Here is a 27,467-nt window from a genome sequence, read left to right as displayed (position 1 = left end):
CCACTAATTAAGCCACAGTCAAGCACCTAGTAGCCTCTCTGTGCAGCCACGATCCCCAGGTCTCTGCTCACATGGTCCACATACATCTCCAATGCGTACAGCCTCCCCTAGAGCCAGCATACAAAAATTCCTTCAAAAATAAACTTACATCTAGTATATGTGGAGTAAATCCAACTTGCAGTGGTGTGATGGAGTCTCTCAGATTCACCAAAGTAGTATGCATTGTAAAAACACCCCCCTCACACCCATCATCACAGTGATTCAATGTATTTTCTGGTGCCACAGTAGATGTCCCTGGTGACCCTGATTCACACAACCCATTTTTCAGTGTTTGGTTAGTCTACAAGTGCTTCCAGGTCAGCCATTTAGTCAGGTGCTAAGAGGCCATACCCTGGCCGTGCCCCTGCCTTCCACAGACCTTTCCAATCCCAGACAATGGCCCCTTAATCCCTTGTCCCCACGTTGACATGGAGAAACGCCCATGGAATGACTGGGATGGGAGCTGCATCCTGTACACATCCTGGATGTCGGGTCACATGGGGGCCGATATCACACAGCCTAGCCTGGATGAACGCTGGGGAGAAATGGAGAAGTTCTTTCAATGTCGGGGTTCTAAATCTGGAACTCTTTGAACTCGAACTGTCAGCCAAACCTGTCTCCCCTTCTCTCTCTCTCTCTCTCTCTCACGCTACCCTTTCTACTGGCTTTGTCACGCTGTCACGCTTCTTGCCGTGTTTGCAAGCTAACCCCCGACGCCAGGTTGAATTTCCGAGTGAATTGATTCCAGTGGCTGGTCCCGCCTCCTTGTCCGCATCACCAGAAAGATCCCGCTGCAGCATCCCCTGCATGGCCACCTCTCAGCATGACCTACAGCCCCAGACCCTGCATGAGTGAGCCTTGGACGACTGCCTTCTGCTCCATGCCTATGCAATACAGATGCTTTTATTAAAAAAAAAAAGGTCATTCAACTTCACAGACGCACCCGAATATGCATTTACTATTGCCGTAGAAAGTTCTAGGGTACAGAAGCCTGAACGACCCTGAGACTGCTATGCCAGACAATCATTGGCAGGTGTTGACGAATGTGATGCTATGCTGCCATCTACCTGTCTGAAATTCCACAAAACCCACAGCCTGCTTTCCTCAGGTAGAGTAGCTATGACCCAGCCAGCTCCTCCCAGCCTGTGCAGCATATCTGTGTTTTACCCGGTGGCCTGCAAAGGCATTTGCCTTGGCCATGAAAACCCCTGGGGGGGCTCAGTGAGCTTATGTGATCAGCTAAGTGAGCCTACGCAGCTCCTGCTCAGAGGTGGATGTTTCAGTGAATCTCTGGAGCTGTTAGGGCACAGATTACAGCTGTTCATTTTGACCAGCAATCAAGTTTAGGATCTAACACCTTTGAGAGACATTTTTCTGGGCTGAGAGTGATTCATTTCTCCTGACAGTTCGAAACGCTCTTCTTCAGTCTTCTTCAGTCATCTCTCTCTCATCCGTTCTTCCTTCTCCTCCCCTCAGCTCCTCGAACGGCAACTTCCTTCCTCTTCCTCAGCTACCCCCACAACTCCAGGCGGGGGTGCTCTTCGACCCCTCAAGCTACTGCCATGTTGCCCCCCCAGTTGTATAGCCCCAGTTGTGCCTATCCCAATTATGTTGTGTGCGATGTTTTATTTTTTTCCTGTCCCTCTGTTTTATGGAGTAGTTTTGTTTTTCATTGGTGTTGGAATGCTACCTGCTGCATGAGATGTCATCCTGTGTTTTTTCTCTCTCCCTCTCTCTGTCTATCCGTCCTATCCAGTCATTGCTTGTCCCGGGGAAAAGTCCCAGTAGATACGGACGTCGTGGAAGCGCCATAGGGATAGGAACTATAGAAGAGGTTTACGTATCACTCTCGCTCTCTCCACCACCCCTCCCCACCCTATACTATGACTCACCCCTCCCCCCATCCTGAATCTAACTTGCACAATGTACAAGGTATAAATTATGTCTTCCTCTATCCAAATAATTTATTTACGTTGCTGGATCCCATTGGTTTTAGGTGGGAAGCCTGAGAGGCATCCCAGTGTTACCAGTAAGATACTGGGGTCTATAGGATACAACCCTGAGTCAGTATATTGTAGAACTTATTTCCCTTCATAAGTAGTATTAATAAAATCCAGTGTTGGGCATTTCATGTCCAGAAGCTACAAATCCAGACCTGGCTTTTGTTTCTACCAACCAGTTGAGTGCTCTGTGACTCATGAGCATGAACAGTCAGAGTCACAGAGCACTCAACTGGTTGGTAAAAACAAAAACCAGGTCTGGATTTGTAGTTTCTGGACATGAAATGCCCAACACTGGTAAATGCAATTTTGTCACACACACATACACTTTAATTAAAATCGGCAGCAATGAAATTCATTGTACCCTATAAATAATAATCCAATATTTGCATATTACTGAGCCGAGCCTTGTAGAGTCACAGCAGCTCCGGCGACTGTCAGCAGGCTGACTATGAGTCCTCCACTTCCTCACAGGCGCTGATCATTCCGGGGAAGAGCCCCACCAGGAAGAAGTCGGGGCCGTTCAGCTCCCGGAGGAGCAGTGCCATCGGGATCGAGAACATCCAGGAGGTGCAGGAGAGGAGGTGGGCATCAGGAAGGGCAAAAGCCTGCACATCATGGAGGCTATGAGATGGTGCGTGCATTCACTGTCCCTAACTCCCTCCCCGCAGTAGAGAGTGCTCCCCCAGCACACAAAAGACTCCGGACAGTGGGCACGTCTCTCAGGACATAAAATCACAGAATTCATCCAATCAAAGCTCTCCAGAGATGCCCACCATGAAGAACAGGTGACTGACATTTCTTGTGCAGATTGTCAGCCTTCTCGCCGTCTTCAGTATTTGACCATCTTGGCCACGTTAATTTGTAATATTGTCTGTGGGATAGTTCTAGTTCAAAAATTCTGGTCTGTAGTGCATGATGGGAGATGTAGTTTAACTTTATGCATTATGCACATGAAAGGCTTGCAGTGCAGCCTGGGAAATGTGGTTCCAGAGTGCATGAATAACCCAGGCGTGCAGCTCTGCCATGTGTTGCAGGGCTCCCTCTATCCCAGAGGGCGATCTGTCTCGCTCCTCATCCAATGCCAGCAGCTTTGCCAGCGTGGTGGAGGAGAATGAAAACGAGGCCTTGGAGGAGTATGACACCGGTCTGGTGGGTATAAAGATAGTAACTCCCAGCACATTTTTGTAAGAAACTGAAAATGCTGTTTTTAATAAAATACCTCTTTTAAGTTTTTGGAGGGGTTGAGGTATGAAACATTATTCAAATTACTTGGGTTTAGAATTAGAACTAGATGAACTTTGTTGACCCCAGAGGAAAATTCTTGTGCGTACAGCAGTGAGCATGTAGACCACAGTACACACATAGAATTTCCTGAAAAGCTGAATTTTTGAAATATTAAGGGAAAATTATTAACAAGAAAATAATTTCATGTGACAAATAAATTGGCGGAAGTAATGTGCAATTAAAAAACAGATAGCAATGGATTTTTTACTGTTGTAAGATGGGTCACTTTCTGATTCATTACGACTGGGGGGGGGGGGGGTGAAGGCCATGTAATGCCTCTGCCTCTGATGGCAGCAGTAGAAATGATGCCCAGTAGTCATTTTTAGCACAGCATGGCGGAAGCGGTCAGTACAAAGATGGATACTGATAAGTGGGTATGACCACTGCAGGAGAGTCTCTCATCTTCTGGGACCCCACACAAGCGGGACTCCTTCGTCTACAGCTCCTGGGTAGAAGACAGCACCAGCCTCACCAGCCGAGGCAGTACGACAGGTGAGGGCAATCCAGGGCCTCTCTGGTTCAAGAAGGACTTCCAGATGAAGGCCATCCATGGAGGACTGGGGCAATCCCATAAGTAATGGCATTCTAGGGAGGTCTGGATCAGGGCAATCCAATAAGTAATGGCATTCTAGGGAGGTCTGGATCAGGGCAATCTTATGGGTAAAACCAATTCAGAAAGGTCTGGATCAGGACAATCCTATAGGTAAAACCAATTCAGAAAGGTCTGGATCAGGGCAATCCTATAGGTAAAACCAATTCAGAAAGGTCTGGATCAGGGCAATCCTATAGGTAAAACCAATTCATGGAGGTCTGGATCAGGGCAATCCTATAGGTAAAACCAATTCATGGAGGTCTGGATCAGGGCAATCCTATAGGTAAAACCAATTCATGGAGGTCTGGAACAGGGCAATCCTATAGGTAAAACCAATTCAGAAAGGTCTGGATCAGGGCAATCCTATAGGTAAAACCAATTCATGGAGGTCTGGATCAGGGCAATCCTATAGGTAAAACCAATTCATGGAGGTCTGGAACAGGGCAATCCTATAGGTAAAACCAATTCATGGAGGTCTGGATCAGGGCAATCCTATAGGTAAAACCAATTCATGGAGGTCTGGAACAGGGCAATCCTATAGGTAAAACCAATTCAGAAAGGTCTGGATCAGGGCAATCCTATAGGTAAAACCAATTCATGGAGGTCTGGATCAGGGCAATCCTATAGGTAAAACCAATTCAGAAAGGTCTGGATCAGGACAATCCTATAGGTAAAACCAATTCATGGAGGTCTGGAACAGGGCAATCCTATAGGTAAAACCAATTCAGAAAGGTCTGGATCAGGGCAGTCCTATAGGTAAAGGCAATTCAGCGAGGTCTGGATCAGGGCAATCCTATAGGTAAAACCAATTCATGGAGGTCTGGAACAGGGCAATCCTATAGGTAAAACCAATTCATGGAGGTCTGGAACAGGGCAATCCTATAGGTAAAACCAATTCATGGAGGTCTGGAACAGGGCAATCCTATAGGTAAAACCAATTCAGAAAGGTCTGGATCAGGGCAATCCTATAGGTAAAACCAATTCATGGAGGTCTGGATCAGGGCAATCCTATAGGTAAAACCAATTCATGGAGGTCTGGATCAGGGCAATCCTATAGGTAAAACCAATTCATGGAGGTCTGGAACAGGGCAATCCTATAGGTAAAACCAATTCATGGAGGTCTGGATCAGGGCAATCCTATAGGTAAAACCAATTCATGGAGGTCTGGAACAGGGCAATCCTATAGGTAAAACCAATTCAGAAAGGTCTGGATCAGGGCAATCCTATAGGTAAAACCAATTCATGGAGGTCTGGATCAGGGCAATCCTATAGGTAAAACCAATTCATGGAGGTCTGGATCAGGACAATCCTATAGGTAAAACCAATTCATGGAGGTCTGGAACAGGGCAATCCTATAGGTAAAACCAATTCAGAAAGGTCTGGATCAGGGCAGTCCTATAGGTAAAGGCAATTCAGGGAGGTCTGGATCAGGGCAATCCTATAGGTAAAACCAATTCATGGAGGTCTGGAACAGGGCAATCCTATAGGTAAAACCAATTCATGGAGGTCTGGAACAGGGCAATCCTATAGGTAAAACCAATTCATGGAGGTCTGGAACAGGGCAATCCTATAGGTAAAACCAATTCATGGAGGTCTGGAACAGGGCAATCCTATAGGTAAAACCAATTCATGGAGGTCTGGAACAGGGCAATCCTATAGGTAAAACCAATTCATGGAGGTCTGGAACAGGGCAATCCTATAGGTAAAACCAATTCATGGAGGTCTGGAACAGGGCAATCCTATAGGTAAAACCAATTCAGAAAGGTCTGGATCAGGGCAATCCTATAGGTAAAACCAATTCATGGAGGTCTGGATCAGGGCAATCCTATAGGTAAAACCAATTCATGGAGGTCTGGAACAGGGCAATCCTATAGGTAAAACCAATTCAGAAAGGTCTGGATCAGGGCAATCCTATAGGTAAAGGCAATCCAGGGAGGCCTGGATCAAGGCAGTTCTACAGTCAAAGGCAATCCAGGGAGGTCTGGATCAGAGCAGTCCTCCATGTAAGGGCAGACCATTGGTTAATTGTGTTATTGTACAAAGACACCTTAATTCCAGTGAATCATTTTCCTCAATTAGTGTGTCTCCCCATGACATGGGGGGGGATGTATCCCATGTCTCCACAGCTGCCTCCCAGCCCCAGACTGCTGACACATCCCAGACAGAGACCCGCGCCAAGAGCGAGCAGCCGAAGAACAGCAAACCATTATCGGTGAGGAACTGTAACAGCCCCGCTCATCACATGACCTATCCCAGTTAGCATGTTGGGCAGCCGCCTTTCCAGTGTTCCTGCTTGGATAGGAACTACGCAGTTTGCTGGCTGGGAAGAGTGGTCTGTCTAAAATGCTAGCCTACAACGTGAACAGTGACTGCACAGCATGCGAATGATATTTGCTCGTACGTGTTTGAGCTTTTAAATGCCTGCCAGTAGCAGCAGGCAGGGGTTTTTCTTTTCCCCACTGAGCATGCTGTGATGTTACCTCAAAACACTGCTGGGAGCCCGGATGTTCATTCTGTCCTTTCCCGCCCCCCTACACCCCGCCACACTGGTGGCTGTGTGTACATAGGTCAGCCAGGAACTCCTGCTTTCTGTACCTATGCACCTCACCAGTGCTGCCACCTCTTGCTCTTGATGTAACCACTTCTGCCAACATGCCCTGCTTATCCTCATGAAGCCACATTAACCCCGTTATTCCTCCGTCCACGTGTGTCCTCAGCAGAACTGCTAGCCCCTCCCACCTGCCCGTGTCATGGATGCCCATCAACAGGTCAGCCAATCCCTTTGTTCTCCTGAAGCCTGAGTACTCTTAAGTGTGGTATTAATGCTGAATCCATCCTGCATACAGGAGAAGTGCACTAGAACCGGCAATTAATTCTTTTCAGTCAGCATTTGCGAACGGGCAATTATCTAAAACACTTAATCTTAGCTGCATTCAGTAACTGAACACTGTCTATGTCCAGATGGTCAGTGTGGATCTCTGGTCCACTATCTTCTGCTCAGTTATGATTGCTGACAGCATTGCAGCAATAATCCTCAATAAGTGTTTTCCATTGCATACTTCCACCACTGCATGGATTGCAAATTTTAATGAACCCTCTACATTAAACAGTGTGACATTTAATATGAGAAGAAGGATCCCAGATGTTGGGCTTAAGTAGCCCTTGTCATTTATAAGTCTTCGGTAAATAGAATTTTCCTGTTAAGAGGTTATTTAATTGTGCTTCTCCTTGGAGGGAAAAACTAATTTCGAAAGAGCATTTTCAGCATATTTAGTTAATGCTTTGATCCAATATGGGGAACCTGCATAACACAAACGAGTATGGATGGATCTATGGATATTTCAGTGGCACAGTCTATATACCCCCCCCCCCCCACAGGACTTGAACCAACAACAACATGGTTATAAAAGCAGTATCATACAATGAATCTCATACTGGCCCTCTTTGTCCCAGCAGCTTTCACATAAGAGACACCCCATGGAGGAGGCTAGGTGAGGTATGGGGTTTGCAGGCTCAGAGGACGAGGAGGGCCCAAGCTGGCCGGTGAAGCCGACAAACATCAGCCGCCTGCAGAGGGGCCCCTGCAGCCAAACGAAGGTCCACCACATCACCTCAGCTGACCACGTGGACTCGCGAAGACCATCCCGGCAATCCGCCCCATCCCACTACCACGCTTGTGTTCCTCTGACCACACGCCTGCTTGGAGACAATCTGGGCAAGAGGCATGGCTACGGTGAAAGGGCAGCTTCCCCGGTGCCCAAGAAAGTCGCAGTCATGCCTGTTCGCTTTATCTCCCTCGAAAGTGACAGCCCTACTTCCAATGAACTGGCTGCAGCAAGTTCCGATTGGAGGAGATGTACTCCCCATGCATGTATGCTAGACCGGCCAGGTCAAAACAGTGTGTATAACAAGAACCAGCATCTTAAATTATTAAAATCACATCCGGGTAACTTGGATGCAACTGGCACCTTGAATTACTGAAGAATGTCATGGTCTTGCTTACATAAGCTAATATGCTGGATGCTGAAATTTGAACCTTTCTGACTGAAGCAGGGTGGTGACTTCTAACAGAGCTGTGGCTGCGACGTTCTGAACTGGCATGAATATGCACCTGAAGTAAATGGCACAGACAGAAGTCTTGGCACCTTCGATGGGATTTTCACACTGGAAAGTATCAGAGCCTACCTGTTTTTAAGGCCTGTCTATTTCCGAATTCTCATACACTGGTCTTTTAAAAGCCTGTATTGCCTGTTTTGTTTCGTCTTCTTCTTCGTGTTGTCCTAAGCCGACATCGTGATTTGCAACCTAGTATGTCGATCACCGGTGTGCCAAAGCGGAGATCGTGTGCGTTTGCTGGACTAGCTCACCGTATCCACTAGATGGCAGTGTTTCCACATCACTAAATTGCCGTCCTGCTAGTCCTTGAGTTCCGTTAAAAAAATCGATGTATTTGTTTATTTGCTTGTTTGAGACAAGATTTGTTTGCAATATTACTTATAAGTGAATATTTGATGTGTGAAAATACTGATTTTCGATTAATTTAAAAGTGGTTTGAGTGTAAATGTAACTAAGGCAAATGATGTAAACACTTCTAAAAACTTAACGTCATTTCCAATACATCCGACCGTATTGTATCTATATTGTCTTTTTTATTACTTTCGAATCAAAAGAGATGCCATTTACGAGCTTAAATTGTCGTTTAACCTTAATTGTGATCTTCTTAAGAACAATACTGTGAAATATGTTGCCTTTCCGAAATATTTTTAAAATATACAGATTAAAAGTAACTTATAATGGAAGTTAGCAGCTTGACCAAAATCAACACAGAGCTTATAACCCCTACGCTGAATGTAACGCCATGTTAGACGAGGCCGATCAGACATGGTATCAGCAGTAACAGCGTGGTCTCGTTGCTTTTACTGTTGGACTCGGACTAATTTAATGTATTAAAATACCGCTTTTCTTTTCTGCTATTTAAATCTTATGGATAAATAAAAACAAATCTTCAGGTATGACTGCAATATTTGCCGTAATTTGCTCTATAAAGCAAATATGCACCATTTCGGTTTGTCAAAACTAATTAAATATATCTTAAAGTATACCTTACTGTTCATGGGCTAGGAGGCATCTCGGGAAGAACTGGATTTAAATTGTCTTTCTGCTGGTTTGATGACATGAAGGAAGTTTACCGACGCCACTGTCGAAGACTTGGCCTTGCTCGGTCTTCTGGTGTTTCTTAATTGTAAACTAGATATTGTTTATAAGAGGAATGCGCCACAAGAAAGTTTAAATAACCTAAAATCACCACTATCCTTTTTATTCAAGGGAAAACGTCGCGTGGCGCAATCCCGAGGAGCGCAGAGTGAAAAAATAATTCGGCTTGGCGTTAGTGCTCTGGCTGCTGCTGGTAAAAACAAATTAATCAAAACATGTTAAAACATTTACTGCTTCTACCAATGTTGTTGAAAAGTATTTCCAGCACTGCTGAACGATGGCGATTGTGGGTAATTTTAAAAGTCAAATGAGATATCTTGCTCCAAAGTTATAGCTGTAAACACTGCAGTGTTCTTTTGCAAATAGAAAATAAAGAAATTTAATGAAGAATCTAGTTTCTGCACTCCAGAATGATTTTGGGAAGCTTGTGTCCCTTATCGCATAAAGATCGCCGCAGTCAAAATATCCTGTTCATTTTAGATTTAGAAGTACCACCGATAGATTTTCTAGAAAACTTCCATCAGTCTTCCAACTTTTTATCCAGCACATGGCAGCACAGGGAACAAGACAGGTGAGCATCCTGGACGGAATGCCAGCTTATCTCAACGCACACATGCACATTTACTATGGGAAATTCAAAGATGGCAATTTGGCCAAATGCATGTCTTTTCACAGCGAGTGGAAACTGAAGTGAAGAGCAAAAACATGCAGGACATGCAAACAGCCTACACACATAGAAGAGGCAGGACTCAAACCACCGGCTGCCGAGATATGAGGTAAAAGTCCTACCCACTCAGCCACCATCTATGAAGCGTATGAGTGATGACTGAGTGTTACCAGCAGTGCAGACCTCATGAAATAAGATGGAAAATAAAAGCAATTGGTTTTCTATTTTTCAATTAAAACAACTGAAGTTGTTTCCTTTAAACATCTCTGATGTGCAATTAAAATGTAGATACAACAATTAAGAACAATTCTCAGTTTTATTTCACATTAACAGACAATATTAATGAATGAATCTTAGATGTTATGATGTTCACAAAGATGACATACATGAGCAAGCTGGTCCACGAAAGTGTCGTCAGATTAATGAAATACACAAAAATGACAAAGGTAACGTAAGATTTCATCAAAGAAGCAAAATGTGAGTCTAGGACTAAACAGCTACAATACCACATTTGGTAAAACTAGTAGAAAAAGTTCAACTTTGAGCATTCATTATCCATTCAACAATTTAGTCTGTTTCCTCGGTTTTACTCTTTGAGAGCTGAGCATGTGGGGAACTGATGATTCTGATTGGTTAGCTCTGTGTTTCCCAATCCGGTCCTCAGGGACCCCCAGACAGTCCACATTTTTGCTCCCTCACAGCTCCCTACCAAAAACGTGGATCATCTGGGGGTCCCCGTGGACCCAGTTGAGACACACTGGGTTAGCTGACTGATTAGCCCTTGACATTAGCTGCTCTGCATCTGCTCGACCTCCCCGCCTCCGCCTCATTGCTCCATGTTCCACCACTTAAACTCAAAGGGCTCACGCCGAACATTGGATCCACAGTGGACTTCTCCCAGTTTCAAGTGGTAGGTGGCGAAGTCGTCCACAAAGGTGCAGTTGAGGCCCAGGGGCTCCAACAGTGAGCGCATCTCTGCTTCCAGGACGCACTGTCCATTCACCTTAGGGCCGAATGGTTTGGGGATGCCGAGGTTCTTACCAAGAACGATCATATTTACCTGGGAACAAAGGAAATAAACACCTCAGCTTACTTCAGATCTGCAACCTTTCATGTTAAATTAATACATATGACAGTGTTTTTAAGGTAACTATCCCAGACGAATGTGCTCCTATATAAAGTCATTCAATATCTCTTAAGTAGCACATGGATAAACTTGTTCTTTAGCTGGCTTCCTCACAGGACCCATCAAGATTGGTATAAAGGAAGTGCGTTATACTTAGAAGGTCTGAGGTAACTGTGGATAGCAGTGGACAGGCAGACCATTCTCAAGCTGAGGGTGTCAGTGCAGGGTTCTGGGAACAGGGGAGGGGGTCATAGACGGGGTCGAGCTCTCACCATATCAGGATAGAAGGCCGCTGCTCGCATTTGCCTTTCGGACACTTTGAAAAGGATGGGAAGATCAATAATGTCTTCCTCCTCCAGGCCCAACTCCCTCTTAAGGACATCTCGATTCCAGTCTATACAGCCCTGTTTACCAAGACAATTATAGTATTAGCTGGGGCAATACATTCATATATCTAATAATGTCATTCTCCAGTAGCGTGTCAGTGCACCAGTTCAGTAATTCATCCATCCATCTTTGATACCTACTTGTCCAGTACAGAGTAAGTCTAAAAGTCTTCTTTGCATGTCATGCATCAATCCAACCTTCTTCCAAATACCTAACCTGGACAGGGTTTGGGTGGGGCTAGAGTCTATCCTAAGCAACAATAAGCACAAGCCAGGGGACAGGATGCAGGGCACATGCATACAATTACACACTAAAGCTAACCGGGAGATTAGCCCAACCACAGGGACTACAGGAAGAAGCCTCCACTATGCAGGGAAGAACAGCATGATCCAAATGAAGCCTCATGAACCATCTGCTGTATTTTTTGACCCCACTAGATGGCGCTCTATGCTTGCTTTGGGGCATGCTTCGAGCCCTTTTGCAAACAGAGAGCATCATCTAATGCTGTCGGAAAATACACAAATGGTTTATGAAGCTTCACTAGAGGAACATACAAGCTCCGCATACACAGAGTAAAAGTGGAATTCAAACCCTTAACCCTGGAGGTATGAATCCACCACCCTTCTTTAAATTTGCTATATTCAGATATCGTGTTAATTGTTCCAAGTCTGAAGTTGTGATTTCTTACTTGGACATATCTGTTTTCATCCCGGAAGGTTTCGTCACTCAAGAGGTCGTCCACCGAAATTGGTTCTGCTAACTCAAGACCTGATGAAATTTGAAAAATCAGCTTGACCCCAGACTCCTGCAGCAAAGACTAAGATGAGGACATGAAATGAACTCCTGACCCACCGTCAAACTGCTTGGCCTTGCCAAAGCCATTCTTTTGTAATTCTCTGAAGAGTTTGTATGCAGCGTCCGGGCTGGCCAGCAGGAGGCGAAAACCCTGGTTACACAGAGGTTTATCGTAAGCTTGGGCTTCTTATTTCTGCAAGGCACCAATTCCAATTTTTGCTTTGGCCTACCTTCCTGTCAGGAGCTGGGACAAATGTCATAAACTCGTCCACGTGACCCACGATGAGCCAATCAGAGTAGAGTGCAATGGGTTCCTGTACTTTCTGAGCCCACAGGAAATCTTGGACTACTCTTGTCATGTTGCGACCATGATCCGTTCTAAAGGAGATTGAAATGTAGAGTTACTATAGCCCACCTGCAAACTATCATAATCTGCACTGAGAACTTGAGCGATGTGCAAGGACCCTAAGGAAAGCATTTTAGACAGAGAAAGAAGACATTCACAGAATGCACAGATTTAATGGCAAATGGAAGAAATTTTTATTCCTACTGTAGGTTAGATACAGTTATCTTTTTGTAAATTCTTTGGAATTATCTGGATCCCTGTTCAGACTTTAAAATCCATTCGTGCTGAAATTAAGATAATTTTTAAATCAATGCGACAGTCATAACAGTAAAACTAAAGAAGATGCGGAGGGAATGGAGATATTGCCAGCAGAGGAACATAAATATTCTACTTTTAGTTACTGGGTTGGATGCAATGACAGCCACATTCTACCCTTTTCCACTAACCAGGTGTAGATGTTCCTGAGAAACTGGGCATCTTGTCAAAGACTAGGGAGGTGCCCCGATGCCTCGGCTAAATTGCCCACTGTAGCCCTTTCAAATCTGGCCTCCTGATCATCCCCTATATCTAACTGGTGAATTCTGTCCTGCTCCTTCAGCACCTTAGTTACTGTGTGCTGAGCGTACTGGTGCAGAATGGCTGCAGGTGGGGGGTCCAGGTGGGGGCTACACGGTGGGGGGTCCAGGTGGGGGCTACACTGTGGGGGGTCCAGGTGGGGGCTACACTGTGGGGGCCGCTGAAGTGGCTCCTATTTGGTTCAATATAGCACTTTGGTTGTCTTGAAAAGTGCTATATAAGTCTAATATTCATTCATTCATTCCCTCATTCATCATTCATTCACTCTCCTCAGGGGCACGTCTGTCATTCCATTTGTTACAGTTCACCGCCAGCTCAGTTAACTAACTCAGTTAGTTAAATAACTCTATGAGGTATTGATTAGCCAAACAAGGTGGGCAAATTGCCTAGTTAAAAAAAAATACATGGGTGTACTGGAAGGCTGCTGCAAACACTGGGGTGTGTTTAAAAGAGGTTTGGGAACAGCTTAGCTAACACCATTTGCCAGACATAATAAGATAATTTTACACCAACAATGAGATCATTTAAACATTTCCATTGACTGTATATATATTTATAGTGTGTATATAGCTGAATGACTGTCACTTATATAACTGAAAGCGACAGTGTGTTTCAAACTCCTATAAGGGACTCTGTGATCCGAGACACTTAAGTGGCGCCGTGACTCATGGCCACACATGGAAGTTTCCACAACTCATCTGTAACCCAACACACTACAGACGCTAGAAGGGCCTCCGGCAAGGGTTACGCCAGCAGGCTTTTCTCTCCCCAGGACTCCCGAGACTGTCAGCACTGCACTCACGTGGGAAACGCCACTCCGATGATGATCCTGCCCAACGGGTAGCTCTTCCCATTCACCGTGACTGGGGGGCTCACCTCCAGGTTGCCAAAAGAGTCCAAGCTGCTCACTTCCTCATCTTGGGGCTCTCTGGTCACATAACCAAAGTCTGGGCCCTGGGGTTGTGTTAGGACACCAGATTCAGGCAGAAGAAACGTTTCGGAAACATACTAGGGTGGATACGGAGGTGCCGTGTACAAATGAGGACATGACCAATATATATTGGGCTATGCTGGAAATTATAGATAGGCAGATAGCCCAAAACTGCACACGCATTTCCTACCAGTAGAACATTGTATGGGAAATCTTGGAGTTCCCTGTCACGGGGGGAGTCCAGCACCACTGGGAAGCGCTGGTGAGGTGAGTCAATGTAGCCAAATTCTACCTCGTCCTGCATAAGAGATAGAGCGGATTTAATGATTCTGGGGCTATTTATTGAGGTATGAAGACCACCATGGCATCCAGTTACCTGCATCCAGCGGTCCCCGCGGTTCATGTACTCGTAGCACACGGTCATCTTGCAGGCACTCCGGACAACCACATCCTTGAAGCTCTTCAGGAACTTATAGTTGTCCGACACACTGTCAGTGAAAGTCTGATTGTGAGCTTTGGTCATCTGAATTATCATTGTCAACTGCATCATCTTAGTCATCACTCTCATCATTGTTTGCCGGTCTTACCTGCACACGAATACCTCCACAGGTTTGAGTGTGTTGGGCGTCATGATCCAGGGAGCGACCCGGAACACTACCTTATCGGTGAAGATAGGAGTCTCCGGGAAGTCCTGTGCAAAAATACAAGTCATGTGGGCGGAGGTACCCTGAGAGAAAGCCATGGGTGCAGTGGCACAGGAAGACAGCAGGGGTCAGTGTTAGCCAATCAGTCACTCTGAACAGGAGAGCTCATGACACGATCATTAATCAGGACTAATTATGCTAATTTTATAGCAGCAGTAATTTTATAAACACAAGTATAAAGAACAGTGTGCTGACTAAGGGCTTATGAGTTATTTGGCGCGTGGCAAAAGGCTGATCCTCAGCCCCCCACCCAGTTTGAGGACCCCATGAGCTGACCTGGCTGCAGGGCTCCAGCAGGCTGAGGCACACTGTCACCAGGCCGTCGAAGTCCTTGTCTGGAAACCGCAGACCCTCCACATAGAAATCCACCTCACTGGTGCCCTTGTACGGCACCTCCCGAGACAGAACGTCATGGCTTAGAACTAGAGGGAACTCCCTGATGAATTTCTTCAGCAGGTTGCCTAGAATGGACACATGGGGATATTTTAGTTTTCCTCTTTTTAACATTAATATTTTGGCAATTACTTTTTTGTCAAAAATGTAAGACAGCATCCGGAATCTGGGATGTACTAAGCCTACATACAATTACAGTTTTCTGCTAAGAACATTTCATTCGTAATGATCGACTGGAGCTTTTTGGTGATGAAATATTCTGGGCTATTGTAGAGTGAAGATTTCAGGGGCATCAGGCTTACTGAAAATGCCCTGGCTTGTGCCCCCCTGCCGCCGGAACACTCTGATCTTCTCGCTGTCGCTCTTGTTGATGTGCATGACCAGCTTGTAGCCCTTTGGGAGCTGGTCCGGCCCATTGATACGAAGAATCATGCGGGACATGTCCTTCAAGTCTGGGAAGTGATCACATGACCACAGAGTCCCCATCAGAAACTTGTTTGGGTCCCACAGATGCATAAAAGTGCAACCATTTCCTTACGTGAAAGTACCAGTCGAAAGCATAGATAACCATGCTTTTAATGCATTTGTCTTTATTTTGGCTGTTATTCACCCTATAGTGAAAGGCATCATGGATGAAATGATACATATCAGATATTGCGGTTTCCAAGAGAAGAGTTCATCATCTTAACTTTAGACTCTTGAAAATAACTTCCTTTTGCTTCAGTGACAACATCGCAGACTCATGGCATTCGTTCAACCAGCTTCCAGATGAAGCCACCTGGAATGCTTATCCAGTGGTCCTGCATGAGTTTACACAAGTTCTAGGCACAAGTTGGCTAGTTGGCTACTTGCTCTTACCATTCAATGCAACTGATCCCAAACCAGCTCTACAGGGCTTAGATCAGGGGATTGTGGGGACCAGGTCATCTGTCACACCACTCTCTGTCTTTCCTTGTTCGTAAGATAATACTTACTACAAAGGTGTGCTTAGTGCCCATATCTTGGGGAATAATTTTCAGTAAGTGCAACTAGATTTTTGACTGGTACTATATATACACCACAATTACTTAAATATACTACAATGTACTTCAGCTAGTCGATTCACTTAAATCCAATACAGAAAGTGGAAACAAAAATATGCTGATGAGTATAATGACTATGTACCAAATAAGAAGCTGTAATGCTTAGCTTAGGCCGCTGTTGTTAATTTCCCTGCGGTTAAAAACAGCACCTCCGCTGTGCTACGGTTAGCCCCAACACACTGGGTTATCTCAGGACAGCAGGATAAACACTGTCGTGCAACACGGCGAAACATTCCCCGCAGCCTTCTGTAAACGTGGGTCATTTCCTCTTCAAACGTTCGTGCTGGGTGAAGGCCAACATGGTGCTGTAAGTTCATGTGTGACGACTGACTAGCATTTAAGCTGCATGGTCTCAGGCATTCGAAGCTTTTTAAAACACTATGCAGTTCAAGTGACTCCTTCAAGTCAGTGAATAATTAAACCAGGAAGAGGTTAGGACCAAAAAAAGTCAAACACCACATCTTGAAGAACATTCCAATGTGGCTCACCTGAGACCTTTGTTACCTCCTCCCTTTCGAGGTCCAGTTGTTTATTGTATACGGACTCTGAGTCACAGTTGACCAGGAGAATGGCCCCGTGCCCTTTGGGACCCCACTTCCAGGAGCCCTGCGATCGGCAACAACGATACTAAGACCACAGCCGAGATTCCCAGGAAAGTGGCTCAAGTGTACTTAGGTTCAAAAAATGTTTGACTGGTTTGCTGAGGTGCTGTTGATTTACAGGACAGAACGCCCCCTCCCCAGATGAAAATGTGCACCTTTTAGTCCACTCAAAAAAACTACAACATAAGTACAGAGTGAACTTTCCTGGTAGGATACATGCACATATGTGTGTGTGAGTGTGTGTGTGTGTGAGAGAAAGTGTTTGTGTGGTTAATGTGTGTATATGTATGTGTCCTGATGTTCTCTTCCTGCAGCTCATTCACATTTTTAAATTTAGTACCTAACGAGAGCATCAACACCCCCAGGTGTCGTACATGAACCCTTATGAATTATGGTTTTTATCGTTATTTGATTATTGGCATATTAATGGACTCCATAACACTTCCAATCAATTATCTTAAACCAAACCAGTGTTTGGTGCGATAAATATTAAATATCACACCACTGACTTGTGAAAACAGTCTTTGTGTAGGTTCATATTTCACCAAGGACAGAGGACACAGTGCTTGCAGTTTTGCCCACTGACATTCCCCGGCTGCGTACACCAGACGCCTTTCACAAAGGGCCGGAACAAAGCCCACCTTGTTCGGGTTATTCTTCTCCACGACTCCGTCCCGGTCCGCATCCACGTCCAGCGAGATACCTGAGAAATCAGAAAAGAATCACATTCAAACAGAACATACGGATGCCAGATGACATCCTCCACCAAACGGGAAATAAAGCAAACAAGGGGAAATTTAGAACAGATGACGATAACGATTACTTTATAACAAATTTAAAATCATTTACTTTATATTCCTGCGATGAACAGTGTAGTCAACTTCATTAAATATATAGCCAGTTACTTATAATACTTATTTAATATTTATCCTTCCTACTAAAAACTAGTCATGAATGTGATTAAGCTTCATGAACCATCTGCTGCATTTTTTGACCCCACTAGATGGTGCTCTTGGCTTACTTTGAGGCAGGCTTTGAGTCCATTTTTCAACAGAGAACACCATCTAGTGCTGCCAGAACATATAGCAAACGATCAATGAAGCTTCATTTGGCCATCACTACTAAAAATAGTTTTTTTTTCTTTTATATTATATATAGTAAATATCAAAAATAAATCCCTGGTTTTCGAGAGTCAGGGTAGCATGAAAAGTATCGTGGTTTGTGACTTATGAGGGGTTTTTGGACAGGTTTTCAGGCATGACCTTGCAGTACCAATCTGTCTGTGGCGCTCTTGGGCATATTTTGTTATCAGACTGGGTTCTCCTCCCAGGCATGTTCTCCTAAACAGTCGCTTACCAATGGCGGTGAGGTGGACGATGGCTGTCGCCAGCACCTCTGTCTTCTCTCCATAAAACCTGACGGACAGCTGCGAGGTTGGAGAAAGGAGGGGAAGGGTTTTAAGGATACTGTCCAGCCTGATCAGCCAGAGACCCAAACAAGGCTTCCCCCCCTCACTAGCTAAGGCTGAATATTTACAGACAAACAGATGCTATCTGCACACACACCACAGCACGTAACCAGTTTCCAGCCAGGCAGCTTCTCTAACCCTGAATCCTACATCAGCATATTGGACGCAGAGCCAGACAGGGAACTGCGTGGCACTGGACAGACAGATGACTGAAGGAAACTGAAGATTTCACAACCGGACTTATTGCAGAGGTGGCATCCTGTGACAGAACCATGCTTGAATTCACTGAGCTCATCAGAATGACCCATTCTTTCTCAAATGTTTACAAACCTGACTGCATGACTAAGCACTTGATTTCATACACCTGTGGCAATGGGTCTGAATAAAACGCCTGAATTCAAAAGGTGTGTCCCAATACTTTTGTCTATATAGTGTGTAAATATATCTCAGATATGTATAAATATGCGTGTGCATGAGTGCGTGTGTATGGCCCACCTTACCTTGCTCTCATTGGCCTGTTTGCTGGCCGTGTCCATGGTGAATAACAGGGCAGACATCTTGACAAGGGGCTGGGTAGGTGAGCTGCCATCACTGGGTTTCGGTTCTATCTTGTACTGCACTGTAGGGCTGCACTGCACAGAGAAGCTTCTGGCACCAGGCGGGGCACCCCTGCAAGGAAAGAAATTGCCAACCCCCCATTCTCAGCTATAGAGATTACAGTAACATCACATAGTTTCTATGGGAGAGAATCCGGCAGAAATATGGAGTAGCCCAGTGCCCTGTCACTGTCTGTATTTAGACTAACACCATGATATGCTGGTTTATTTAAAGACAGCACTTGTGTTTGTGTCGGTCTACTGTTACAGCATTTACACAACCCTAGTTATGGACCTTAGGGACGGTTTGAAAATGGCTCTTACCTCTGCCGATAAGTATGGATTATAACATTTCACGTCTTTTCATTATCATTTCATTTCAACAGGCCTAATTACGGTGCCCAGCATGGGAGGTATTTGCCTGTAAGACGTGGGTCCTTGTCTACTTGGAGGCGGATATTGAAAACCTTCAACTGCGAATCCAGTGAGGAACGACCACAACAACCGATGCAAAGGCAGTTACCTGATAAAACTGAATTTTTAGGACATAAATTAAAAAAAAATAATAAAATAACGTGCAACAGATGTAGATGTTCACGTCAGAAGGTATAACAACACCGGCAACCATACGGGCGAAACCACACCCTCACAAGGAGGGCGACGAGTTCATTTTAATCGTTCATTTAACCTTAAAATCTAAAATCTAAGATAATTAAAAACGTAGAGGGGTTGCAGGAACTAGCTATGGATTTAGCTAAATTTGTTTTTATTTATAGCACTCTTTCCAAACATCACTGAAATATATGGGATGTGTATCCTTTATGTGGTAAAATTTCCAGTCTGACACAGTCATACGAAATATAAATCACTTGTCTGTTTTCGCAAATCAGAAAGTGTAAAGCAACCTGTGTAAACATCGAAGTTGCGAAAATAACCATGCCTGCGGCGACTGTTTAACGTTATTGGCGTTCGGTGCACGCTAATGCAAAAATATTTATGTAACTAATGGAGTTTATATGCATTTAATTAATTACATGCATATCCATCACCCAAAGCTGTATCTGCATTAAAAGTGGTCGATGTCGACTTTCTTAAATGTGGAAAGCAGGGTGAGGTCTCTGGCACGTCTTCCTGCCGCACTGTCATTCAGTTGGCATAAGCATTGTATCCTGTTGTATGCTGTAGGCTGACACTAGACAAAGGGAAACAAACCAGACGATCGTGTCTGGAAGCAATATGAAACAAATGCAAACGACCTCACAGGACACAATGAACTTCACATCTAGCTGTGAATACAAGCGGCATCCATCAAAATAATAATCATAGCAACAATTAAAAAAAAAAACTGGTGTGATACTTGCGAATTCCAGGCAATTTCTCTCTTCAGAAGCGCGAAAAGTCGACAAGCAGAGGTGAACAAAAGCGCTGGACATATTTTATTACACATTCCAGCGTCTGGGTTGAACTGGTTGAGATAAACAATGGCAAATTGTTGAATCACTGAATAATACATCATTGTCTGCTGCTGCTGGATTTCTGTGCATGGTGTTTATGTGACTAAAAGGAAATTAGCGGACTGCTTCTGGGAGCCAGTACTACAGTAAAAGGTATTTCACTCAGGCTTAAATAATCAGAATAAGCACGCTGAAGCACTTCATCTTTGTGATTTTCAGTTACCATTTAAAAAATATAAAATTACTGGCGAGCTGCGCCGAAAAGAACCTTTAACTGAGGTTGCAATTTATGTTAAAAAGTCTGTCTGCTCGCAGAACAGAAGTAGATTCTATAGTGGCACGCAACCATGACAGCAATATATCACATATATCAGTGTAACAACAGAATAGGCTGTCACTATATATTTAGTCAGAATTAGGCAGAATGAATAATTCTTTCGCACCACTTGCTCATACATGTCGATACATTTCATTATTGTTCAATTAATATATAGATATAGGCTGTAGGGGAGGGGGGCAGGACACTGCCCAGTGCGCAAGAGGGACACCGTGGACAGGCTGCTTATTCACACCAGCAAACTGGAGACTCCACATAAATGCATGTCTTTGGACTGCAACAGAAAAGTACTGAAAAATCATAGCCTAATAAAAATTAAAACAATATAGGGCCTACTCATGTGTGATTATACAAATGAAGTACTTGTTATAAATAAAGCTACCTTGCAGTTATTAACAACATATTAGTGACACCCCATGGCATTCCTTTTCACTTGTTTCCTTTTATCTTTAATGCCAGCAATCCTACGCATTTCCTTTTGTAACTGACCTTAGATATAACGGTGACGAATTTTATTAAACGAGCACATAATATTGTGATGCGAATCTCCCACATGTACAGCCCGTTCTCCTATGCAGTTTCTAAATTGATGAAACTAAACATCACGATCACTCTGTTTTAACTGTATTGCCAACAGTTTGTACCTTTGCAGTCCGACTGTCAGCTCCCTTCCGATTACACACACGACTTGCACGGACTTCCCGTATTCGAGTCGAAGCGTTCGAGGGTGGTTCATTGTAACAGCTTCAGTAAAGTCCTTCCACTTGTAAAAGCGTGTCGCTTCTCTTCCGCCCTGGTTACTGTCGGGGACTCGCGTTATTGACGGGGGGGGGGTCGGTCTCGGCCAGCAACAGGTGAGTCCGTCCTGCCCTCCCGCACCCTCACCCCGCCCCCACCCCTCGGAGTGTTGATTGGACCGTTTCAGATACAATCGAAAAATTTGGTCACTAGGGGGCAGTGTATCACACAAGAACGAGTGTACTTAGGACACAATCAAAACTACTTTTTGGGCTGATGGAAAGTACTGATATTAGTATTTGTTCAAACTGTGTATTTGCATAGCACAAGATTTTACTACACCAGTTAGCCACGCTAAGAACCAGACGTTAAATCTTTTTTTATTAGTACAATTATCCACCACCCGTCTTTCCACCGCTTGTCGAACAAGGGATCGCAACGTTCTTTTTTTTAAAAAAAAAACATCTACTGTCCTCTAACCTTACCTGAACAGGTTCACCTTCAGCTGGGTGCCCAGGACAAATAAAGCGGTGCATACTCTTCCACACTCCAGTGGCAGTGTCCTTTGAGGCCGGTTTAAATCGCTCACTGGTTTAATTTGTGGCGGGATGCCGACCTCTTTCTGAATGCGCTGCATTGCCGGACCTCGTCTGCTGCTTAGTGCTTCTTCGTGTCTGGTGTGCTAAAGTTCCAACCAAGGAAACACTTTTCTTTACAGTCCCAGACAAGCACCAACATGCCTTTGAGTGTTTGCGATCTTGGGACGCCTTTAAGGTCATCATTATCTTGTTAAATCTCTCTCTTTCTTTTTTAGTTTTTTTTTCCGAAATGACACGAATAGTTTTGCAAAATGCAGTAATTATACAGAAAATGGTTTGCATTCGTATTAAACATTGAACTTACCTACCCCACTTCAAAGGGCAAAGAAATAATGAACTAATTCCTGATTTTTTAACGAATGATATAATGTTTGTGAAATGTTTATCACGCTTAAACAAGGAACTTGATAACTGGGATTCTAATTAAGCTTGACAGTTTGTAAACGCTGTTATAAAAAGCCAAACTTGTTTATTTCGTAACAAACTGCATAACATATTGTGAAAATTGTTATAAGATGAACACGATAATTATGCGTTTTTATATAAGACGGAAAAAATGCATAGACAGCTCTTCTGCTTTCCCAGATTAAAATAATCTCCGAAACCGTTTTTCCTATAAAGATTTCTGTTCGTACGATTGCATGCAAATAGATAAAAAAGACACACATGCACACCGACGGGCAATTTAGTAACTCTAATTAGCCTCAGCATGTCTTTGGACTGTGGGGGGAAACCGGAGTACCCGGAGGAAACCCCACGATAACATGGGGAGAACATGCCAAAACATGCAAAACTGAAGGTGTGAGGCAACAGTGCTAACCACTGCACCACCATGCCGCCCCTAGCCTACAACCTAATTATAATAAATCATTCTTAAGCACAATATGAAATTCAGATCACTATGTAACATACTTAATCACAGATAATCAGATAAAAGGCTGACCAGAGGTGTGAGGCAACAGTGCCAGGCACTGCACCACCATGCCGCCCCTTGATACACGCAGAAGATACATATTTCCTATTGTCTCGGATTGGGTGAGAAAAAAAACAAGATCGAAAACAAAGGTAATTTATAAACGAATACAATGACACAATGCGATAATTATAATATATATTGGGGGGGGGGTCACTGGTCCCCCCGATATTCACACAGATGTGCTCGCAATGTCCCTATCAATATACGTTATAAGTGCAAAGAATGAGTTTGCAGAGGAAAAATATGGAATTTCTGTTATTGTCTTTGATCGTATAGGCTGTTAGAGAGCTTGTTCAGGAGGGCTTCAGCCATGCGATTTTTTTGTTCCATAGTCGCACCCCCTCTTGGCAAACATTACCGTAGACACCCCACCCCCCACTTCTCGGCAGTTGTAATTGTGGGTGGCATGTCGTATTTCTATAGGGGGCCACAAATCCTACAATTGCCCATTGGCGCTTCTGTTTACAGTTTTCACGGCATACGCCCATTTCTATTGTCACCTTTGCGGAACCCAGAAGGCAAATTGTTGAAACCTGACTGGGGTGTCAAAACTGTAAACAGAATTAATGCCAAATATAACCTAATAATTGTTCTTCGTCTTTTTTCGTGTAAGATGCATATATGCAACAAGCTGTTGTAACAACGGCAATAACGAAAACTTAGAATATTATTTAGAACACACATAAATGCATTACATTTGCGCAGAAAGGGTTACAGTGCGCAGAAAGGGTTACAGTGAGCATATTCCAAGCAGACATGTAAGCTCACAACCCTGGGCGACTGCAGCACTACCCACTACGCCATTGTGCTACTCACGTAAACCACATAGTGAAACAGCGAAATATTTAAGAGGCTTGATGATACTTGATTACTGTTTACCTTTGTTGTGAAACTTACACGAATTTGGATCCATAATGCTTTTACTTCTGTTTCATTGTCCTGTGTGCCTACTGTGTTCAGCAAAGCTAAAAGAAAATATGTAGACAATGAAGCATATCGACTTCTGTTTTCGTTTGAACTTTCGTCACATTAAAAGCATGTATTGTATGTCAGCAGTTCTTTGTACAAATTATAACTGCAGCCTTCAAAGATGAGAGACTGCTCCACTAAATTAGCATGTCTAAATTAGCCGCACTGGCTTGGGTTACAGGATTGTGTCCTGGCCTACAGGGTGTAGGGTTTTCTCCTATTTGGGCAGATGTTCACCCATAGTCCAATGACATATAGATCAGTTACTTTGAAATGTGTCTATATACTCCACCAACACTGACTCTAGACTCACCATCCCACCTAACAGCCAGGGGCAGATTAATAACAAACAGGCTGCAGCCCAGACGCCCAGAGCAAGCAGAACCATCTTGTTTTTTTAATTCTTTTTTTTTTAAAGTGATCCTTTACTGGTTGTTTATTTGTGTTTGACTTGGTGATTGGTTAAACCTGAATGGGGAGACCAATTCTGAAAGTATCTTTTTATACTGTTGTGTATTCTCTGGAAGGTGTATGCGTGGTTTGTTTCTGCTACACGCAGTTGGTCTTTAGCAAAAAATGCACAGAGGCAAACATTTTAATGGTAAGAACTTCTTTTACATACTTTTGGAATTTGCCCCTCTCTGTAAAGTATGGTCTATGCTGTCGATTGTAAATGTGTCCTGAGTGTGCATTTCGGATGCAGGTGATGCACTGGATCATAGTGCAACGTTTAAACGTAGCTGCCACTGCGATGTATTTACTGAATGAGGTCTCTGTTGTGCTCTTATGTTGGCTGCATATGACTGATGCAAAATTGTGACCTGCAAGTTTGTTGTTTTTCTGATGTGATTGCTTTCCATTTATACATCATCATATTGTCATAAGACTATTGTATAGTTAATAACAGTAATTTTGTAATTGATTGTATCATTTTGGGGAGTGGGGGGGCAGACGAGTGGCCTACGGAAGGTGTAGCCTAGGGGCCTCTAAACTTGATAATCAGTCACCGCTAACATGTAGGGAACGTTCCCAAAGCTTTTGCTAACCTTATGTGAAGGTCCTCTCAAAGCTGGCAGAGAAGGTTCTTACTGTAACTTTCCAAGTTTGTTTTGTAGCCTTGAACTCATGCCCTTTGATGTACAAACTGACTCTCTACCGCAGCATTCATTTATTATTGCACTATTACTCGTAGTTGCACTAGTCGTTGTCGTAGTGGAATATCGTTCTGGGAACGTTAGGGACACTTTAAAGGTTTCCATACCTTAATTGGCCCCCCTGACAAAATTTCACTTTGGGTCTCCCGCTTGGGTTGACACTTTCTGTCAGAAGAAAATACAGACTCTGAAGTAGTGTTGGTGAGGGGCCTTGCTCAGAAGCCCAATGATGTAATCACTCTAACAGCCGTAGAATTTGACCCGGTGACCCTCTGAGCACTAGTGCAGTGTCATAACTTGCTGAGAATACAGCAGTTCTTTAAGTTTTTGAAGATCAGTGTTCAGAGGAGAAGGTGAGGAATGAGGAGTGAGGAGAAACACAGTTATGATCCTGCTGCTTTTTGTTCCAACCAGCCGTTTACACTTGGTGTGATTTGATGGCATAAAATATTAACAGTTTATCATATTAACACTCATAAGTTTGAGTAAACATACTGCATGTTGAACTGCAGTTCTGAAGGTGGGGGACTGGGACAAAGGACCCATTGCATTGATATACCCCCAGACCTGCTTGGAGACAGTTTTTAGTCCAGGTCAGGATCTGGGGGTGTTTGTTGTACCATCAGTTCTCTAAATGACTGCCGTTGGTTCACGTCCGATCTCTCCTGGAATCGTGCGTCTGAACGGCTCCTCACTGGGACGCTCATACAGCCGTCCACCCTCCCTGCCTTGGCACCTCTAAAAGGAACGATGAACAATAACTATGTTGCTGCCATTAAACCGACCAGGAAAACACTGCACACCCAGTAATTCCTACGTTTCTTCCCTTCATTCCAGCCTTCTAAGGGTGTAAGTATTTGTTCTCTTAGTTTAGTAAATGGTGAGATTGTCATGCATCCAGGCTGGAGTTTTGTTATTTTAAGAGCAGGCTCACTTGTCCTTGTTGGGATCATTTTTAAGGGGATTAAGGCCGTATTCAATTCAGCTCAGTATTATTTTGTATAGCGCATTTCCACTACATTATTTCAAAGCGCTTTACATTATCCCAGCCCAAGTCCATAGTGAGCAATGAAATACTCCCTAGGAAGAAGAAACATTGGGAGGAACCAGACTCAAAGGGGGAGCCCATTCTACAGGAGGCAGAGGAAGTCAAATGAGCAGGATGGCAAAGTCCCAATTCGGGGGGGGCAGGCAGGTGATGGCAGGCAGGTGCTGGTGCTGCTTCTGACAGCAGGATGAACAGTGGTACAGCAGCAGGGCAGGCAGGAGAGACTGCACAGGCAGAAAGGCGAGCAGGCCGGAAAGACTGCACAGGTAGTGGAGGCATTGCAGGGAGCAGGGAAGGCAGGATATCTTGATAATTTGGTCTCCAGGCAGCACACCCAGGAAGGGTAGGGGAAATAAAATGTGTAAGGCTCATCAATTTTCCTCAAGGCTGTCAATTTTAAATAGCTGCTATATTTTTCCGGAATCGCTAGATACATTAATACCTTTTGAAAAGACTATGTAATACTTATAGAGCAAGGAAACCACAAGTTTCTTCTAAACAATTTATTCATTGATTCATATTGTTACAGCTCGCCTTGTGTTATTATGATCATAAGACCAATTTTAAAAAATTATTGAATATGTTAAAAATACAGGTCAACTTACGTCCTACCAAGTAACGCCTGTTAGCATCTACATCCAAGATTCATAGTGAATAATGTGCACTGATCAAGAGCTGATGTAGTGGGACGTTAGTGAGCGTGTTGCTTTTGCTTACGAAGTGTTGCGATTTTATTTTTACATTATTATTTTCTGTAGATTACTGTGTGCATATTACAGCACTGTAGCTACAGAATGTCAAGCCTCTCCTGTATCACTACCAAGACACGCCCAAATTGACTTATGTTCAGTGACCGTGGCCCAAATGGCCTACCTGTACAACAACAGTATTTTTATTATAATGATTATAATTGTTATATGCATATATATTATTATATTCGGGGGGCGGCATGGTGGTGCAGTGGTTAGTGCTGTCGCCTCACACCTCTGGGACCCGGGTTTGAGTCTCCACCTGGGTCACATGTGTGCGGAGTTTGCATGTTCTCCCCATGTCGTCGTGGGGTTTCCTCCGGGTACTCCGATTTCCCCCCACAGTCCAAAAACATGCCAAGGCTGATTGGAGTTACTTAATTACCCATAGGTGTGCATGTGTGAGTGAATGGTGTGTGAGTGTGCCCTGCGATGGGTTGGCCCCCCCATCCTGGGTTGTTCCCTGCCTCGTGCCCATTGCTTCTGGGATAAGCTCCAGACCCCCCGCGACCCAGTAGGATAGGTGGGTTGGAAAACGGATGGATGGATGGGTTATTATATTCCTGCTTTTCCTTTGCTTTTATTTTCATGACATGTATTAAAACCGAATCGAAATATAATCTCCATGACGTCATTCT

The 27,467-nt window shown here is 44.1% G+C and overlaps 3 protein-coding genes across 5 annotated transcripts in view; 2 read left to right on the top strand and 1 right to left on the bottom strand.

Moving 5' to 3' along the window:
* The window catches only part of LOC125747885 (rap1 GTPase-activating protein 1-like), a 53,219-nt gene extending 43,693 nt beyond the window's left edge, over positions 1-9,526 (top strand). The window contains exons 19-30 of the mRNA XM_049023458.1: positions 1,796-1,873; positions 2,514-2,623; positions 2,711-2,827; positions 3,059-3,191; positions 3,716-4,115; positions 4,245-4,349; positions 4,393-4,435; positions 4,565-4,846; positions 5,234-5,639; positions 5,683-6,130; positions 6,639-6,686; positions 7,375-9,526. Of these exons, the coding sequence (XP_048879415.1) occupies positions 1,796-1,873; positions 2,514-2,623; positions 2,711-2,827; positions 3,059-3,191; positions 3,716-3,904 (627 nt within the window). The 3' untranslated portion in view covers positions 3,905-4,115; positions 4,245-4,349; positions 4,393-4,435; ... (3 more) ...; positions 6,639-6,686; positions 7,375-9,526. The remainder of the gene's footprint in view (positions 1-1,795; positions 1,874-2,513; positions 2,624-2,710; positions 2,828-3,058; positions 3,192-3,715; positions 4,116-4,244; positions 4,350-4,392; positions 4,436-4,564; positions 4,847-5,233; positions 5,640-5,682; positions 6,131-6,638; positions 6,687-7,374) is intronic.
* Positions 9,527-10,096: 570 nt separating this feature from the next.
* Positions 10,097-22,040, bottom strand: padi2 (peptidyl arginine deiminase, type II). Of its 2 annotated transcripts, none has more exons than XM_049023462.1 (16): positions 21,820-22,040; positions 18,710-18,878; positions 18,098-18,167; positions 17,383-17,444; positions 16,628-16,745; positions 15,360-15,509; positions 14,941-15,125; positions 14,548-14,651; positions 14,337-14,448; positions 14,151-14,258; positions 13,832-13,983; positions 12,338-12,485; positions 12,165-12,258; positions 12,001-12,080; positions 11,198-11,329; positions 10,097-10,859 (listed from the first exon to the last, which is right to left on the bottom strand). In XM_049023462.1, the coding sequence occupies exons 1-16, from the start codon at positions 21,969-21,971 to the stop codon at positions 10,626-10,628; spliced, it is 2,070 nt and encodes a 689-aa protein (XP_048879419.1). In that variant the 5' UTR covers positions 21,972-22,040; the 3' UTR covers positions 10,097-10,625. The 2 variants fall into 2 exon arrangements, with proteins under 2 accessions (XP_048879419.1, XP_048879420.1); XM_049023463.1 differs by lacking the exon at positions 21,820-22,040 and adding an exon at positions 21,241-21,777.
* A 2,282-nt stretch (positions 22,041-24,322) lies between these two features.
* The window catches only part of LOC125747881 (membrane-associated guanylate kinase, WW and PDZ domain-containing protein 3-like), a 107,242-nt gene continuing 104,097 nt past the window's right edge, over positions 24,323-27,467 (top strand). The window contains exon 1 of one of the 2 annotated variants that reach the window (XM_049023449.1): positions 24,323-24,479. In XM_049023449.1, the coding sequence (XP_048879406.1) occupies positions 24,455-24,479 (25 nt within the window). In that variant the 5' untranslated portion in view covers positions 24,323-24,454. The remainder of the gene's footprint in view (positions 24,480-27,467) is intronic. The other variant, XM_049023447.1, reaches the window with a different exon arrangement.

Source organism: Brienomyrus brachyistius, chromosome 8, assembly GCF_023856365.1.
Source record: "Brienomyrus brachyistius isolate T26 chromosome 8, BBRACH_0.4, whole genome shotgun sequence".
Taxonomy (NCBI): Eukaryota; Metazoa; Chordata; class Actinopteri; order Osteoglossiformes; family Mormyridae; genus Brienomyrus; species Brienomyrus brachyistius.
The sequence above is the reverse complement of the archived record's forward strand: the minus strand, read 5'-3'. Positions and strand labels throughout refer to the sequence as shown.

Coding starts and splice junctions, on each gene's coding strand:
- padi2 (XM_049023462.1), bottom strand. CDS start 21,971: ATGCAGCGCATTCAGAAAGAGGTCGGCATCCCGCCACAAATTAAACCA. Junction 16,746..17,382: donor AGAAGAATAACCCGAACAAG/GTGGGCTTTGTT, acceptor TGCCGATCGCAG/GGCTCCTGGAAGTGGGGTCC. Junction 12,486..13,831: donor ATCGGAGTGGCGTTTCCCAC/GTGAGTGCAGTG, acceptor AATCTCCTTTAG/AACGGATCATGGTCGCAACA.